This window comes from Rhea americana, unplaced genomic scaffold (genome assembly GCF_003343005.1).
Source record: "Rhea americana isolate MKP2758 unplaced genomic scaffold, rheAme1 scaffold_49, whole genome shotgun sequence".
NCBI classification, from domain to species: domain Eukaryota; kingdom Metazoa; phylum Chordata; class Aves; order Rheiformes; family Rheidae; genus Rhea; species Rhea americana.
Genome location: NW_028186634.1, coordinates 4,133,507 through 4,149,749, shown reverse-complemented (window position 1 = coordinate 4,149,749; position 16,243 = coordinate 4,133,507). Strand labels below are relative to the sequence as shown.

General features: G+C 37.0%; 1 protein-coding gene across 3 annotated transcripts in view; it reads left to right on the top strand.

Moving 5' to 3' along the window:
- The window catches only part of DENND5A (DENN domain containing 5A), a 68,267-nt gene that overhangs the window by 32,720 nt on the left and 19,304 nt on the right, over nt 1–16,243 (top strand). For 2 of the 3 annotated variants that reach the window (XM_085317195.1, XM_085317193.1), the window contains 7 exons: nt 6,777–7,094; nt 9,310–9,525; nt 10,385–10,619; nt 11,072–11,222; nt 11,718–11,811; nt 13,184–13,315; nt 14,888–15,040. In XM_085317195.1, the coding sequence (XP_085173321.1) occupies nt 6,777–7,094; nt 9,310–9,525; nt 10,385–10,619; nt 11,072–11,222; nt 11,718–11,811; nt 13,184–13,315; nt 14,888–15,040 (1,299 nt within the window). Of the gene's footprint in view, nt 1–6,776; nt 7,095–9,309; nt 9,526–10,384; nt 10,620–11,071; nt 11,223–11,717; nt 11,812–13,183; nt 13,316–14,887; nt 15,041–15,838; nt 15,944–16,243 lie in introns of all 3 variants that reach the window. The other variant, XM_085317196.1, reaches the window with a different exon arrangement.

Genomic DNA, 16,243 nt, shown 5'->3' with positions numbered 1-16,243 from the left:
GCTACAACATAGCTTGACATAGGAAACTTTTTAAGAAGCTGCTTGAAATTGAAGACAAGATATTTTGAAAACTTCCAGTCTGGTCACCATGCCAACATTGCTCTTTTTACTCAAAACCATATGCTGATATGCTTATAGCTTTCATTTGTTTTTCCTGGCAAGTTCAAAGGAAAAATTCTCTTTAGATTATTGTTCTTGTTATTCTGTTAAAGGTTTTTTTAGTCTCTTGATTTCTTTATTTTTTCCCTTTTTCTATGCACTGGCATCATTAATAACAGAGTAATGTATATTCTTGCCATGAAAACAGTCTATTACTTTGGTTTACTTCTTTTTACAAAATTCTGGGTGCTTTACAGGGCTAGGTTGTTTGTTGTTGTTTGAGTTTTCTTAGTTTTATAGAGGGCAGCTGGTGGAGTATGGATAGTATCAATGTGCCATAGATGTTTTAATTGTTATTACAAATTTTTAAAAGACTGTACTTCTTCTGTAAAGAGAGAATTTTCTCATTTTAAAATCACTATAATACTTTGAACTTTTATTTTGAGTGGGATATTTCAATTATTTAAAAAGTAAATGTTTTTGAAGAGCTTTATCAGCTCACCTTGGAAATTTAAACAAAGGTCATTGATAGCATTTTTAATATCCAAAAATAGAYCAAACTGGAAAGTGGAGGGGTAGATTCTTGACTATGTCAAATTTACCTTTGCTATCATTAGGCGTCTTTTATCCCTAGAGAGAGAAGTAGAGATAAAAGAAACAGATACTCTTAATTAAAAGAGTCAAAGAAGCTCTATACTTAATTTCTGATATAGAAACTGACAAGGAAGGTATATAAATTGTTCCACCATGCAACAGTAAAAGAGGACATGTGGATTCTATTATTTGTACTTAAAGACAGATTTATTATCAGTAACAAAAGAGATATTAATACATAATGCTGGTTATTGCCAAAGTTTGGAGTGTATGTGATACTGGATGAAATTTTTAGATTTATATGAGGAACTCCTTTCCAAGTCCTGCTTCTAGGTGCTTGATTCATAGCCTACAGTAAGTATCAGAGTTTTCCTCGCTTATTGCAAATCATATATGAAGATCTGTTCTTTCTAATTTATTCTGAGTTCTGCAGAAAAAAATCTGAGTTTTTGATTTTGTCTTGAAATTGCATAAACTGCATCTTTCTTTGCTAATCCATTTACATGGATAGAAGGGACAGCTGAGATTATAGTATCTAATTTGGACAAGTAGAAAAGTGAACAGTAGAAAAGCTTCAACAGAAAATGTAGTTACAGCTTTTCAGTTGAAAGGCTTTGTGGAAGAATATAATATGGCTATCTAACACATGTTAGATAAGGATGCCGTAGTGCCACTGTAGGTTTCTTGATTGTCATTTTGTAATGAAATTTTTAAAAGGTTTCTTTTGCTCTTGCTCTAAATGGTTGTAAAGTGTTTTAGGCCAATATGTGTGAAAATACTTTGTCCCAACTCAGGCAGGTGTTGGGTTAAGTCTTATATGTGCCATGAGGCTTATTTCACTTTGCTTATGGTGGCAGTCTCCCCCATGTTTTGGTCCCAGCCAGTGCTTGAAGGAATGCTTTACCATGCAATTTTTTTTTCTATATAGGAAACCCAGTTACATCTCAAACTTCATTTTTTTGGCAGATGATGGTTAGGCAAATTAGCTACATTTACTAAAGAACTCAAGTTTAGACTAACCCTTGAGCTCTTCAGAAAAGAGTCCCTGATGGCAAATTCATTGAAATTCACAAAGGACTTGCTTATGGCCCAGTAAAACTGGAGAAGACTTGCTGTAGGGTTGAGCTTCTTGTATGTATCACTGATGCAGYACATTTGAAGTTAAGCTTGTGCTTATGTGTATTCTGCTTTGCTGAGGGCCTTTTCTCTATGTATGACTGTCCTTGTGGTTTCACAAATAGCTGCATCTGAGGCCATTAAGGAACTCGAAGGAGAAAGGAGGCAGGCAGAAGTGSCACTAGAATAAGGTTCTGCAGAAATCAAAGGGGAAGGGAAGAACACGTAGCTGTTTCAGATGTTGCTGGCAAAAGTGTGGTTCGTTTATCAGTAAAATTGATCAAAAAGGTGGTTAAACTAGCTGTCTTGCAGATCACAAATGCAGCAAGTACTGAAGTGAGACTTTTTTGATATTTCTTTGAACTTCCTTTTAAAGAGGCCTTTGCAGTACCACTGTAATGTAACTTTAACAGACAAGTTAATCTGGGCCATTTCACGCTATATATTTGCATGTGTGCATCTCACCACTCGAATTCAAGATAATGGTGGAAATTAAGATTAATTTGAATGAAAAGAAGAAAAAGATCGAGTCCTCCAGCAAATGTTTAACAAGACTATTTTTGCTGGATTTAACTTGTTTTTAATGAAGTGATTCCAAGGATATTGGGCTATTGCCTTTTCTTTGAGAAAAGTTAAAAGATGGAGTTTTTTACATTTAAAAACTAAAATTAATTTCTCTGCTGATACCAAAAAGATGTGAAAAGATGTGAATTCTCAGAATTCTTATTTTAACCATTTAAAAGATGTTAGTTCATGCTAATCAGTAATAAATGCTATCTTTTATTTTTGTATGTGTAAAAGAGAAGAAAAATCTTTTGAGAAACCTTTTTTTTTTCCTCTAGTGGCCAACACATCTAGATCAGCCTGACCAAGATAATTATTTTGAATGATAATGACTGCTTTGTATGTGTTTTCGCACTTCTGCTGGTTTGATACATCCTTGATAATACAGCAGATTTATTGACAGAGTTCAGTTTTAAGTTTTCCTTAAACAACCTAAACAACCACTTCAGCAGCTGAATTCATGTTCTGCAGCTGCAGACTGTTTTCTATCACAAATTCTGCTTTGACTTGGGAACAGTGCTAACAAATGCAAAAGGTCACCAAGTGCTTGCAGGAATGGCATAGTAGCATTCCTTGGAATGTAGGACCACTGTAAACACTTTTTCCACAGACTGGTCTTGTGACCTTGTGTGTGAAACGTGCGCACACAGACACATGCAGGTGTATGATTTATATGCATTAAGTGAAGTGCATGGTTATTTGCAAGATTTGGACATAAAGCACAAAGATGATAGTTACTGTAGAAATGCTATAGATGAACGGCTTTGAGTCTTTTAACACTGTGTTAGAGCAGAAAGTGTAGTCAGAATCATTTTTCAATCTGATAATCTAGGAGGACATCTGAAAACCTGTATATGAGCTGTAGCCTGACCACCTATGCAGGACAGAAAACTCAGGCAGTGGTGATTGTGGTATCAGAACTGACAGAGTAAGTTATTCCTCCTTAGACAGCCTTTTGGTAGAACCTAAATCATTTCCTTCTGTATTTTTAAAAGGAGCTGAAAGGAAGGATATGGACTTCATTCAGGCATTGCTCGCTCTTATTGTACTGGAGGTCAAACTATAGAATTACAATTGTGTTTTGGCTTTGGAGTTGATGAATGTAGTCTGGAGCCTGTTGAACCAACTGAAAATTTTGCTGTTGATTTCATGGGACCAGACTTTAGCATCTAATATGGAAACATTGACTTTCTTGTACACACATTTCTGAGGTTTGTAAGACTTGCACCTTTAAACCCTGCTATTTGTGATTATGAAAGTTACTGTAGGAAAAACACAAGTGTTTAAAATTAGGAGGTGACACCCTTGTTCTTTAGTGTGATATCCCAGGAGAGTTGTTTCATTATGTGATGATGTTACGTGTCTCTGTTTTAACAAACTGCTATTGATTTTTTGGATGTAGTAGTTGGAAGTTTTCTTTTGGTGAGAAAACTAGTGTCTCAGCAGCAAATGAAAAAGTATTTGAGTGTTCTAGAGACCTCAARTAGTAAGTGACGAATTTAAAGATGCTGTCTATCATGTCAGTACTTAAACTTGTTGCTAATATCTTGCAGTCATTTCATTTTATTAATTTAGTTTTGTATGTGTAGAATGATGGTCAGTATAGTCATAGAGGTGTAATTATGAAGCCTTCAGCTCACTCAACTACTCTGCTTCCAGAAACAAAATGACTAAAAGTCATTTGATCAAAGAACTTATTTTATGTGCTTTGTCTTAGTACTCAAAATACTTTTCAGGCTTTTTATTTATTTATTTATGTAAGAACTTTGATTTGGTACTTCTTGAAGGACCTGTGACGTGAGGCATCTTAGCCATTTCTATTCCCTGGGAAAAGTGGCCTTGTCAGAGGTGCTTATACAGTTTTTGAGAGTGACCTCAAGTTTCCCTGACTTAAGAGACTTAAGCCCTCTAATGAATCTCCTTTGTTTATGCTGCTCTGGGTAGTTCTGTCTAGAACTAGAAGACAAGAATCTGTCTACATTAATAAGTTTAATGTTCATTCATTTTTTGGCTAAATGCTTTTTAGATGTAATTCACCCAAGCTTAACCAAGTTGGCAAGAGTGATATTTTGTGCTGCATCTTTGCTAAGCTAAGCACTGCGGGAGGGGGGAGGGGAGGAAGTTGAATGACATCAATTAAACAGAGCTTGAGAAAGTAGGGGGACCCAAAAAACACACCCCCTCCCAATTTAACTCTTGGAAGAGTTTCTTTATGTGTCTGTCTTGCAATTTCTCAGTCAACTTGTGACCAGTTAAAGGGTTTTTGTTTTTCTCTCAGCACTGACTGGTGGCCATTCTGCCTAGTTTCAAGGCTTTATTTCCTTAGTGTTTGGAAGCTCATGTAGTATTCCTGATAGCATTTGCTGGCATAGTTCTCTAACTGAAACTCATGCATATAGCAGGGTCTTGGGAAGTTCCTGCATTCAGGTGCTTACTTGAAACATGAACTCTCCAAATTTTATGTGCTCTCCTGTTGTGCTGAATGTTCATTTGGGTGAAAAATGATGGGAGGCAGTGTGCAGCCGTAGCCTACCACCGAGGCTCTCTTGCTGGGCATATGCAACACTMGCTCTGTTGGTACTGAGGGAAACCTAAACTACTACATCTGCCCTACACTATTTTAAGAAAGGCCYCCTCCTCCCCCAAGAAGGGTTGTTTTTAGGGTAAACCAGAAAGATATTGCAAGATAGTTGTCTTTATTTACTTTGAGTACTTTTGAGACATCTTACTCAATTACAATTTAACTTATAGTGAAGAATCTACTATAGCAAAGAGCTACTAAACTGTTCTACACGCATTCGTCTAAGAGAGAAACCCCAGTATGAGAATACTAAAATATCAGGAAATGGAGAATTGGCCTCTACTCACATCTGTAACCATAGGTAATATAGCAGAGCTTATATTGGACTTTTTCATTCACAGTTCTTGCACAAATCTAGTTTAATATGTCCCTCTGAGTCCTGCTTTAAGAATTTGAAGTATTTGCATCTTTTGAACTTCAACATTAAAATAAAGAAATGGAACACAGCAGATGCGTGTTTTAAGGAGAATTGACATCCTAATTCTGTTCTACAGAAATGTTGAGACCATCACAATCATTAGGGGGCATGCTTTCACAGCAGTTTACTTAGATGACAGGGTCTCACTAGGTGTGGCTTATCCAAGTCTGTCTGTGATTATTCTTACAATAAAATCCTGCCAAAACTACTTTATCCTTACTGATCTTTTACTGTTTGTGTATTTTACTGAGATTTCCAGGATTGTCCATCATTCATTCAGTGTGAGTTAACCTGTTAAGATTCCATCTTTCTTGTTAATTAGTGAGAGCACTTTCATCCTTCTGGGCTTACTGAGAAATAGTAAGAAATAACTGAAGATCTGTTAGCTCTTGTGACTTGGTGTGTGTTGTTGCTGCAAAGCTGTAGTGAAACCTGAGTTCAAGTGCACCTTCTGGAATAAGGTGATGAGGCTGGGTTGAAAGTACACCATAATGTGGGTGAAGAGATTTTAGAGGAGGACAAACTAAACAGTAAAGTGACAGTTACCTTTATTCTTCAGTGAAGAAAAACTTCGCTGTTTCTACAGAAAATAATGTTTCTCTCTTCTGCGCACTTCATTTTCCAAGCAGAAATCATATGCTAATAAGATTTTTGCTGTGGTGTATGTAATATCATGAAAGCGCTTGATAGAGATTTCACAAGGCAAAAAACAAAAGGGGAGAAGAACCTACACCAAATACAGGGTGAGATAAATCTCTGAAATACGCACAGCTTTTTGGGGGATTGTTGTGGAAGCTTGGCCTTTTTTAACGCTAGATGAGATAAGATTGGGACAGCAAAATAGAATTGAAACCACTTGAATTTTCCTCCTTTTTTTCTCCTCTTGGAAAACTTACCAATTCTTTCCAGGGGTTTCTTTTTTTCTTTTTTTTTTTTGTAAAAGGTAATTGTAAGATAATTTTATTGCAGCTACTGCAATTTCAGTGGACCATTTAGAATGATAGTCACCAAACCTGTTAGAAGAGTTGGCTGATCCAAGTAGCAGGGAGTTACCTGCTATGTATGCATGTGTGTAAGATAATGTGTTATAAATATCCTGTATTAAAATGTAGCTGTGTGTGTATGTATAAACAAAATCAGTATGAATCTCTGCCTAAAGTATGTTACAATCTGTTTAGTACATAATAAGATACTTTAAAATAAGTTATCTTAGTTATCTCTTTGAAGAGATAACTCTTTGACCTGGAAATGAAAGCCTTATGGTGCTTTTTTCAAAGCCAACCAGTTCAGTTGTGGTTGGGGCAAGTCTGTGTTACGAAAAAGTGCAAAAACCTAACACAAATAAAACTTGACGCTTGTGCTTGGTGATGTTCTAATGGTATCCTCTTCTAAATTAAATCCCAGGCTAATCTGTGCTTTGTGGATGTAGACAACCATTTCATCGAGTTGCCAGAAGACTTGCCCCAGTTTCCAAATAAACTTGAGTTCATTCAGGAAATTTCAGAGATACTAATGGCTTTTGGAATTCCTCCTGAGGGAAACCTTCACTGTAGTGAGAGTGCGTCCAAGATGAAGAGCTTTAGAGCATGCGACATAGTTTCTGATAAAAGAAATGGGAACATAGCAGGATCACCTTTGAATTCCTATGAGCTGCTAAAGGAAAATGAGACTATTGCAAGACTGCAAGCCCTTGTTAAAAGAACAGGTGTGAGTCTGGAGAAGGTAAGCCATGAAATTCTGTTCACTGTCTCTGGAACTGCAGTAGCAGATGATTGTCTGATATCATGGCCCAAAGACTGGATTTTTCTTCACTGGGAAAAACTTTATTTAACCTTTGCAAGCCTCATGAACACCTGTAGAGGCAAAGGMAAGCTGAGTGCGTGTATGTTGGGCTTTTTTGTGTTGTTTGCTTACATCACAGGGTCTAGGGAAATGTTTGGCTGCCCTCAGTGTTTCTTTGCCAAGATAACGTGTTTAAAAATATACCTTGCCCTCTTTATTCTTGGTTTTAAGGTAATTTATTTACAGTTGCATCATTTTCTTAAAGTTTACCTGGCCCAAACTGGCATCCAATTAATCATGAAGTTTAAATCTTTTTCTCTCTTTTGATAMTTTCTAAGTCATTCTCACTGTGTGTGGAATATATGTAATTTTGCCCGAGTGTAATATGTCTACTATAAGAATGCTCTGATTCTTTCTTGATTGATGTTGCAAAGTGTRTTAGTGTCTGATTCCTAGCAAGTGGACATTAAACAGCTCCTGGTGACTCCAATTGGATTTCTGATTCCTCAGCACTTGGAAAAAAAAGTTATATCCCTTTTTGCATAAAAGTTATCACCTGAAAAGACCACTGTGGAGTGTGGATGTAGTGTGGGTTTTTTGGTTTATTTTTTAAGCCTCTGTGGAATGGAGCATTTTGCTCAGCAAGGCTTATTTCTTACATGTTTAACTTATTCTGACTGGTTCTTCATTGCTGAATCTGATTCCTAGCCACTGACTGAAACTTGCGCTGTAAGTAGAGCCAAACAGAGGCAGAAATTGTGTGAGCGGGACTAGGTTGAGGAGGAGAACAACTTTGTGGGAAGAGGACTGCCTGGGGTTATAAGAAGCAGTATTTGGCTACTAGACAGGATTAGATGCTTAAATCAGCTGTGTTCCTCTTCTCAGATTTTTCTTTTGCACCATTTTCTTGTTCAGGGGGAAAATTGGTAAGAAGCTTTTGTCCTTTCGCTAATTGGATTGAGAAATGCAGATTGTTTATTTCTTTCAAGTTTTTGCACATTCAGGCCTTATCTACTCTGTACTCTCTTCCACTACAGAGAACAGTTCATTTAACTAGCATTTTTGTGATGATGGGATTGTATAGACTATAACTCTCTCAAAATTTGTTTTTCAAATAGTTAAATAAAAWCTGGCTTAAATAAGCCCAGTTAATGGGGAATGTGTAGATAAAGTGCTGCTCATGGGGTACAGTTGCAGGCAATGGCTGAATAGCACAGCACTCTGTTAAAAAGCATGGCTGTAGGATGCCTGTTCACAGCTGGCCTTGGACTTTGTACTGGGCACTGTAGACAACTAGCATAGCCAAGGTGCTTTAAGAAGCATGGGACAGCTGCAGTCATTGTGCAGATGTGAGCACTACATATTGCAGCTCATTGTATGTTGCAGTGCCTCTTATAATAATGGAAGCAGGAATAGCAAACGAATACAGTATTCAAAATGGTGCATGAGTGCTTGTGGCTTTGATATCTTTTTCTTGGACATCCAATTCCTGTCAATGTTAATTGAATATCTGAATCTCATATTGCTGGATTTATTTATTTTTAATTTTGGCCCATGTATTGTTGAAAATGCTTTTTATTTCATTAGAGATTACTGTGAGCTATGTAGTGCTGAATTGTGTGGTATGCTGCTAAGGGCTTAGGTTTCAGGAAACTGGCTGCTAAACGTGTAACTTCATTTGTGCATCTCTGTATTCATTTGGAAGCTGGGATGTATTAAATTTTAACAATACTAAGTCTGGATTTTTGTTACACAAGAAAGAAATACATCCCTACCTAATAGCCAGAGATGATCAAAACCCAGAGATCCTTATGCAGATGATGAAAGGGTAGAATAAACTAAACAAAATACGCAGTGTACGTAGGCATTTATGTGATTATCTTTTTTATTTCAAGTGTATTYGGTGCAACTAGTACTGAAGTAGGATATGACTGCTTGAAATGATAACCTTTTTTCAGGCAAAGGATTTTTTCTTGTTTCTTTTATATTGTTATTTTTATTGCAGTGCTTGAAGCTGTAAGATATGCTTTTCTGGGGATGGAAGGGGATTCAAAATACTGACTTGAGGAGTAGCAGCTTAGTGGCAGATTGGATCTTGTATACCTAGAATACCTGACCGCGCCACAATACAATTTTTGTTTGTTTCCTTACTCAGCTGGAGGTGCGAGAGGAGACCAGTAGCAAAAAGGATCTTAAAATTCAGTGTGATGAAGAAGAGTTCAAGATTTACCAGCTGAATATTCAGATCCGTGAAGTTTTTGCCAACCGCTTTACCCAGATGTTTGCAGATTATGAAGTATTTGTCATTCAACCCAGTCAGGACAAGGAATCTTGGTTTACTAACAGGGAACAGATGCAGAACTTTGATAAAGTAAGTTGAAATAAAAAGACATAAATCAACTTAAAAACTAAAACAGTAATCAAGCCTAAGACTTTGTTTACTGGGTCAGAAAATGGAAACAGTGCTGTTTTAAAAACAAAACAAAACAAACTTATATTTTAGTGTACTTTTAAAAAGATTATGTAGAGAAATATATACATGCTTGAGGAGAGATGAAGATGCTCTATTAGAGATGCTGTAGAAAAATGTACAGCTTAGCCTCACTTTATGGCTGACCTTTACATTTATATTAAATATTATTAGTGAAAATGGTACCAGAGGAATTGCTGAATATGTTTGTGAATGAAGCCGTGATCTCACAAAGTGCTTATGCACATGTGCAGCAAACATTTTTAGCCCTTTCTTAGGGAAACAAAAGACTCCAGTCTTCAAATTTTACTAATATGTTCTTTACTGGAGATCAGACATCAGCAGGATATTTCATGTGGCCATGGACTATGTTGCAGTACTGCACGCTAAATGGATAATCAGATTCCCTTGAAATTGTATGAAAAGATTCTCATCAACCTAATAAACTGTAAACAAGTGTGTAATGACCACACGTGCAGTATTTTTTTTGCTGTTTGCTGGAATTCTGTTAAAATTGTTATAAATTCAAGGAAATGCTAATATCACAGCTTGATAATTACTGTGCTTTACTAGGTAATTGTCATGAAACTGAGGGTTTCTTATAGGCCCTCCGTTTCAGAGGTGGAATTAATGTATATAATAAAACTGGGCTATGAATGGCTCCAAAGGACTTCAATGCATTCTTGGTTAGAAACATTAATGCTTTTTTGGCTATACCTCTGCAGACTCTCAAACAGTCTTTTATCTCTTATTGTCTTAGGCATCTTTCTTGTCAGACCAGCCTGAACCTTACTTGCCTTTCCTCTCAAGATTCCTGGAGACTCAAATGTTTGCATCTTTCATTGACAATAAGATCATGTGCCATGATGAAGATGATAAAGACCCTGTTTTGAGAGTGTTTGATTCAAGAGTGGATAAAATTAGACTGCTAAATGTTAGGACACCAACTCTGCGCACATCTATGTATCAGAAATGCACAACCATTGATGAGGCTGGTAAGGGTAATAAGCCACTTTCTTTGACACTTAAGAGGATACAACTATACTTGTTTGTGCTGTGCGTTAGGTTAAAGTTGAGTAACAACTAATTCTTTAACACCTCAAAAAAATGGATTCGAGAAGCTGAAGTGTAATGCTTATGTGGGGAATTAAATCGCATGATTGTACAGGAACCTGAAATGAAATTCATGTAAAGGCTAATTCAGCTCTATTTTTCTGCATGCTTAGTGTGGAAAATACACTTTGAGTTTAAGAAGGTGAATGTTTTCTTTCCTTTTGGTGGCACTTCTTTGATGTAAAATACCCTCTTGTAAAAGTGTCCCTGTTTATGGTCAAKAAGAAGCTTTCTTCTCTCGTAAATTTGTGATCCACTTTTAGTTGAAGATGTTTAACTATAGATGACTTCCACTTTTAAGAAATACATTCAAAGAATTTAATTATTATTTCAGAGAAAGCTATTGAACTGAGGCTAGCAAAAATTGATCACACTGCAGTCCACCCCCACTTACTGGACATGAAAATTGGACAAGGAAAGTATGAACTGGGATTTTTTCCCAAGCTTCAGTCTGATGTCCTTTGCACTGGACCAGCAAGCAACAAGTGAGTAAGCTAGGAGGGCTTGTTTTTAACTGAGAAAAATCAGGAAGAAAGCTTTAACATCTGGACTTGTAGAAGCAGATTTGCTTAAGAAAGCCGTGTTGTGGATGAGGTTATAATTGAGGTTACTTTTAAGGACAGTTGATATAAATAAGCTCCATTAGGATATGCTTTTAAGACTTAGCAAATGTTTTAGGGGCATCTTATAAAAATTTTGAAGAAAGAGGAAAAAGGTGCAAATGGTAATGTGAGATAATAAAAGAAGGGAGCAATACAAACCAAGTGTATGTGACCTAATTTTCCATGAAATTCTTTTGCTSTCTAAGGTTAGCTGCCTCTACAGAGATTCTTTGTGTATGTTTGCAGCTACGCTGTATCTGGTGTGCTTGATGTTGGCAAGTTCAATAAAAAATAAGATGGAAACTTCTGGTTTCCCCTATTGCCACTGTTCTTCACCTAAATCTTGGTATCTGCTAAGTGATATTCTTCTATCCGTAGGTGGACAAAGAGAAATGCTCCTGCACAGTGGAGGCGGAAGGACAGACAGAAGCAACACACAGAGCATCTGCGTCTTGACAACGACCAGAGAGAGGTAAAGTTCAACAGATCTCGCCCCCTCCTTATCCTCCCCATCCCATTTCTTTTTTTTCTTTTTTTTTTCTTTTTTTTTTCCCTTTCAGCTTCATTACTTAAGAATTTTTACATTAAATGTTTGGAGGTTCTGCATTGTATTGTGTTTTCACTCTTCTCCTTTTCTGTTTTGCATGCCTACTTTTGTTACTTCATACGTGCTTACCACTTTCACTTAATCTGGTCTGTTTGGCTTTTTGCTACCAACTTGTCCTGTCAGCACCTGGACTTTTCTGTGTTAGAGCTTCAGTTGCAGTTATATTTAGACTGGGACCAGCATGATTGGCCTTTCAGGCCCTCTATAAAATCTATGTCAGAGCATTATCTGGTATGTCAAATGCACAATATGACTATAATCGTAATTTTGCATAAGGATGCGTAGCATAAACATTAATAGCTTTAATAGCATGGTAGCTATTTAGTGACAAGCTGATGGAGAAAGTATGTTTTTTTCCCTCTTTGCAAAGGTCATGTTTTATTTGATAAACACAATCCTATTCGTTGACTTTTTGGTTGAATGTTATTTCAGCTAGAGAAGTTACTTACTAATCTGAAGTTTGTACTGAGTGTTTTGTCAAAGTCTGTACAGCCTTTCACTTTATCTCTCATTCACAGCTAGCCATGCCCCAGCCAATCAATTGCCACTTGGGTTTTTCAAAACATTTTTAAAATTCTTGTCTCTGAAGTGAAAACAATGGCAATTCTTTGGTGGAAATAACAGTAGCAGGACAGCTTTTCCAGATATCATGAGTTCAGGAAATCATGTTGCTCTAAAATGCTGATAGTCTGCAGCTGGGAGCTCCTATAGTAGAATTTTGCAGCTGCTTCCTGAGAGCCTGGGAAGATGGTAAGAAACAGCGGATGTTCAGAAATGCAGGGCATAGTACAGGTCTTGGATTTTTCAAGGTCCAGACTAAGTTTCCTTGCAGTTCACATGCAGATCAGAGTCAGACATTTGAATAGTCTTGGTCTAGGTAATTAATACAAGCTTTCATTGTATATGAAAAAAGAGCAAGAATATTCTCAGTGATGGAGGGAGTAATTAAATCTCTGTGCCTCTAAATGTCCTTGGCAGTTTCTATTGTGTTTGTGATGTTCAGCAACCTGCATTCTAATGCTAGTTAGACAATGTAAACAGGATTTGAACTCCAGTGAAAGTGTCTTGACCCAATGTTGTTCTSGATACATAAAGGAGGCTCTTCTGAAAGATAATGTGATTCATTCCTTACGATTACACAGGGGAGGGTTGGAAAGACAAATTTTGCAATTCAGTTATGTACAAAGTTTTCGCTTGCTCTTTTATCTGTATTTGTAATTTTTTTACTCCAATATAGAAATATATCCAAGAAGCCAGGAATCTGGGCAGCACTATCAGGCAGCCCAAGCTGTCTAACCTCTCTCCTTCAGTAATTGCACAAACAAACTGCAAGTTTGTAGAAGGCTTATTGAAGGAATGCCGAAATAAGGTAATATACAGAGAACATTTCTGCTCTTTTACACCCCATACCTAGTCTTTCTGAACTATTTTGTGGCTGATACAGTTGAATATGCCCTCCCTTAATTTCTGCTTTATGAACACATCCAATTTATTTGCATAATAGTGTCAAATTAGTGAAGAGATGCAGACTTAAAAATCTGTGAGTAGCAGGAATTTTRTTAAGCGTGTTTATGGTATAGAATATAAAATGATAGAAAGAAAAGACTGAATGTTCTGATGGGCCTTTATCACCCTGCTGCCCATGTATGTTTTTTACATGTTTCAGTTATCCATAATAAGTCTATACTGTTTCAAAAACTTGGCATCAGTTTGTAGATTTGCTTGACCGGTATATTGGACCATATATTTGAGTATATTTATCTGAATTAAATGCCACTGTTTATACTGATATAGTAAAAAGAGTATTATTGAATAAATAAATATACATTCTTTTTTTGCCTAAAGTCAGGTGGAGAAAATATAGCGATTGCATACAACTGTTTTGTAAAACTGTATGTTTACATGCACTTTTGATTTCACTTTAGTTTTGTGTGTATGGAGTTACCCAAATAATCTCTTCCAGTTAATGTAGATATATGACAGTGAAAATCCTTGGAGATAAACTTTACTCTTTCACTGTAGCAATGCAGTTYTAGTGGCTGTGCTGAGCTTTCCATTAGCAAAGAGATTAAAGCCCTGGGGAGGAGAAGGGCAAAAAGAAGCAACTTGAAGTGTCAACATAAAATACTAATAGCATCCTAGCTAAGCCTGTGCATAAGTGTCTAGGGGAATATTAATCCTTTGAGACTTGCTTTAGATAGCATCAAAGATGAAGGGTGGTGGAGAGTGAGAGATGAAAAGTGATCCTTTAGTCATTTTTCCCTCCAGGTAGCTGTATGATTAATATATTGTGACTGGGAGACTGTAATTTATGAGCTGGTGAGAGACTTTGACCAACATGGAAGAGTGTATGAATTCTGTGACTGCAACTTGGCTTTTTGGAGAACTCCAAAGATTCACTACAAAATGGTTTTTGTTTAAAAGCAAATACCCTTCTGACAGAACAGGGTCTCACAGGGATGATATGATCTGTCTGCATCCTTCTATTATTGTTACTTGGAAGCAATTCTGCGTATTCACCTCCTCTAGGAGAAGATGGACATTGTGTACTGTCCTGATCCAGCCCTAACAGGGCTTCAGAAACACCCGAGGCCTTTGATGGGCCTTACTGCTTAGGCCTCTGGCTTGTCCAATAGTGACCTGCTATTCCACGTGTTTAGATTACTCTCTCTCTCTGGGTTAATACACCTATTTGCCAGCCCTTGGTAAAAAGATGTAAGAGGCTGTAAAGTGATTAATACTGGTGATGCCATGGCTTTAAAAGTAGAGTGATAGAAGAAATGCAGTCCTGCACTAGCTTTGGAGATGCTGTATACGTATACACACAGTTGTTCTGCCAAATAGTTGTGTGCTATTGTGCTTCCTTGTTTTCTAAAACACGTGAATGATCTTAGACATTCCTGCCTAAAGAATAACTCCCTTTGTCATGGTCTTTTTTGAGACTAAAAGGATGCTGGTTGAAAAAATGGGGCGAGAAGCGGTGGAACTAGGTCATGGTGAGGTGAATATCACAGGTGTGGAAGAGAATACCTTAATAGCCAGTCTGTGTGATCTCTTAGAAAGGATATGGAGCCACGGTCTGCAAGTCAAACAGGTAAGGAACAAATAATCCTGTGTGTTGCAGAACCTACTTTTTTTTTTTTTTTTTTTTAGTCATGTTATGCCCTTCCTGTCTCTGCTTCCAGAAGTTACCATGTGTGTGTTTGTGTATGGACAGGCATTAAATATTTGTATGTCCCCAGCCTTTTGTATGTCAGTTACTGTCTCCTTTTCTGTCTCTACCTTTTGCTCAGGGCTATATGCAAATTTTCATGCAGATGTGTAACAGATAACTGTCTGGAAGATTTTATTTCCATTTAACTTTTTTTAATCATAATTTTTTAAAATAAGATGATAAACCTATTTCTGTATTCTCAATACTTTTGTTATTGTAGGTGAATAGGCTTTAAGGCAGTGTACAGTAACGGTGCAGTTGATGGCATATGGTATGGGGAATTTATTCTTATGGAAGATACCTTCATTTCTAAAAATAAAACCTTTGCTGCTTTGTTCTTTCCTGAATGATGTAGGGATAGTTACATGATGTTTACAAGATCGCTAGTTATAGTTATTCCTTTCCATAAGAAAGGAATGATTGTTTCTTTTGCTCTTCTGTTTGGAGTTGCTTGTGGGATTAGATGGAGTGTGGAAGACTTACATCCTTTCCTACTTATTTGTACAAATAGCAAGAAATAAATGTACGTAATCTAGGCAGCCGTAGTTCAATATCTCTGTCCCCAGCACCCGACCACCTGTGTTTCGAATCTACTGTCCTTCAAACTATATAGCAATAGTTTCTCTATACAAAGATTTATCATCTGACTCTCTCCCTTCCCTCTTGTATATCACTTAGGATAGAAGCTGTACTGCTTTCATCTTAGAAGACAGAGCATCACTATACTCTGCTTCAACTCAGATTTGGGCCTTTCAGACCACCAGACGGCCAACCCTACATAAGGTTAATGCTTTGGATTGATTGCAGATGTTGGCAGGCAGTGCTGAATGGTCTGTTGTGGTAGAGTAAAGAGAGGCCTGATGGAGGAAGTGCAGTGCATCTGATACTATGATCCACAGTAAAAATGCACTATTAATTCTCTCTGTACTCTGGCTTTTATTAAATATGCAAAAGCCTGTTCTCTTATACGTTGATTTCATTTTATTTTTCAATAATGAGCCAAGTAAGACTCTTCTTTCTCAATTGACCATAGTAATGAAGATGGCTTCCCTTCCACCAATTCATGCTTTTACCTCTTCCCTG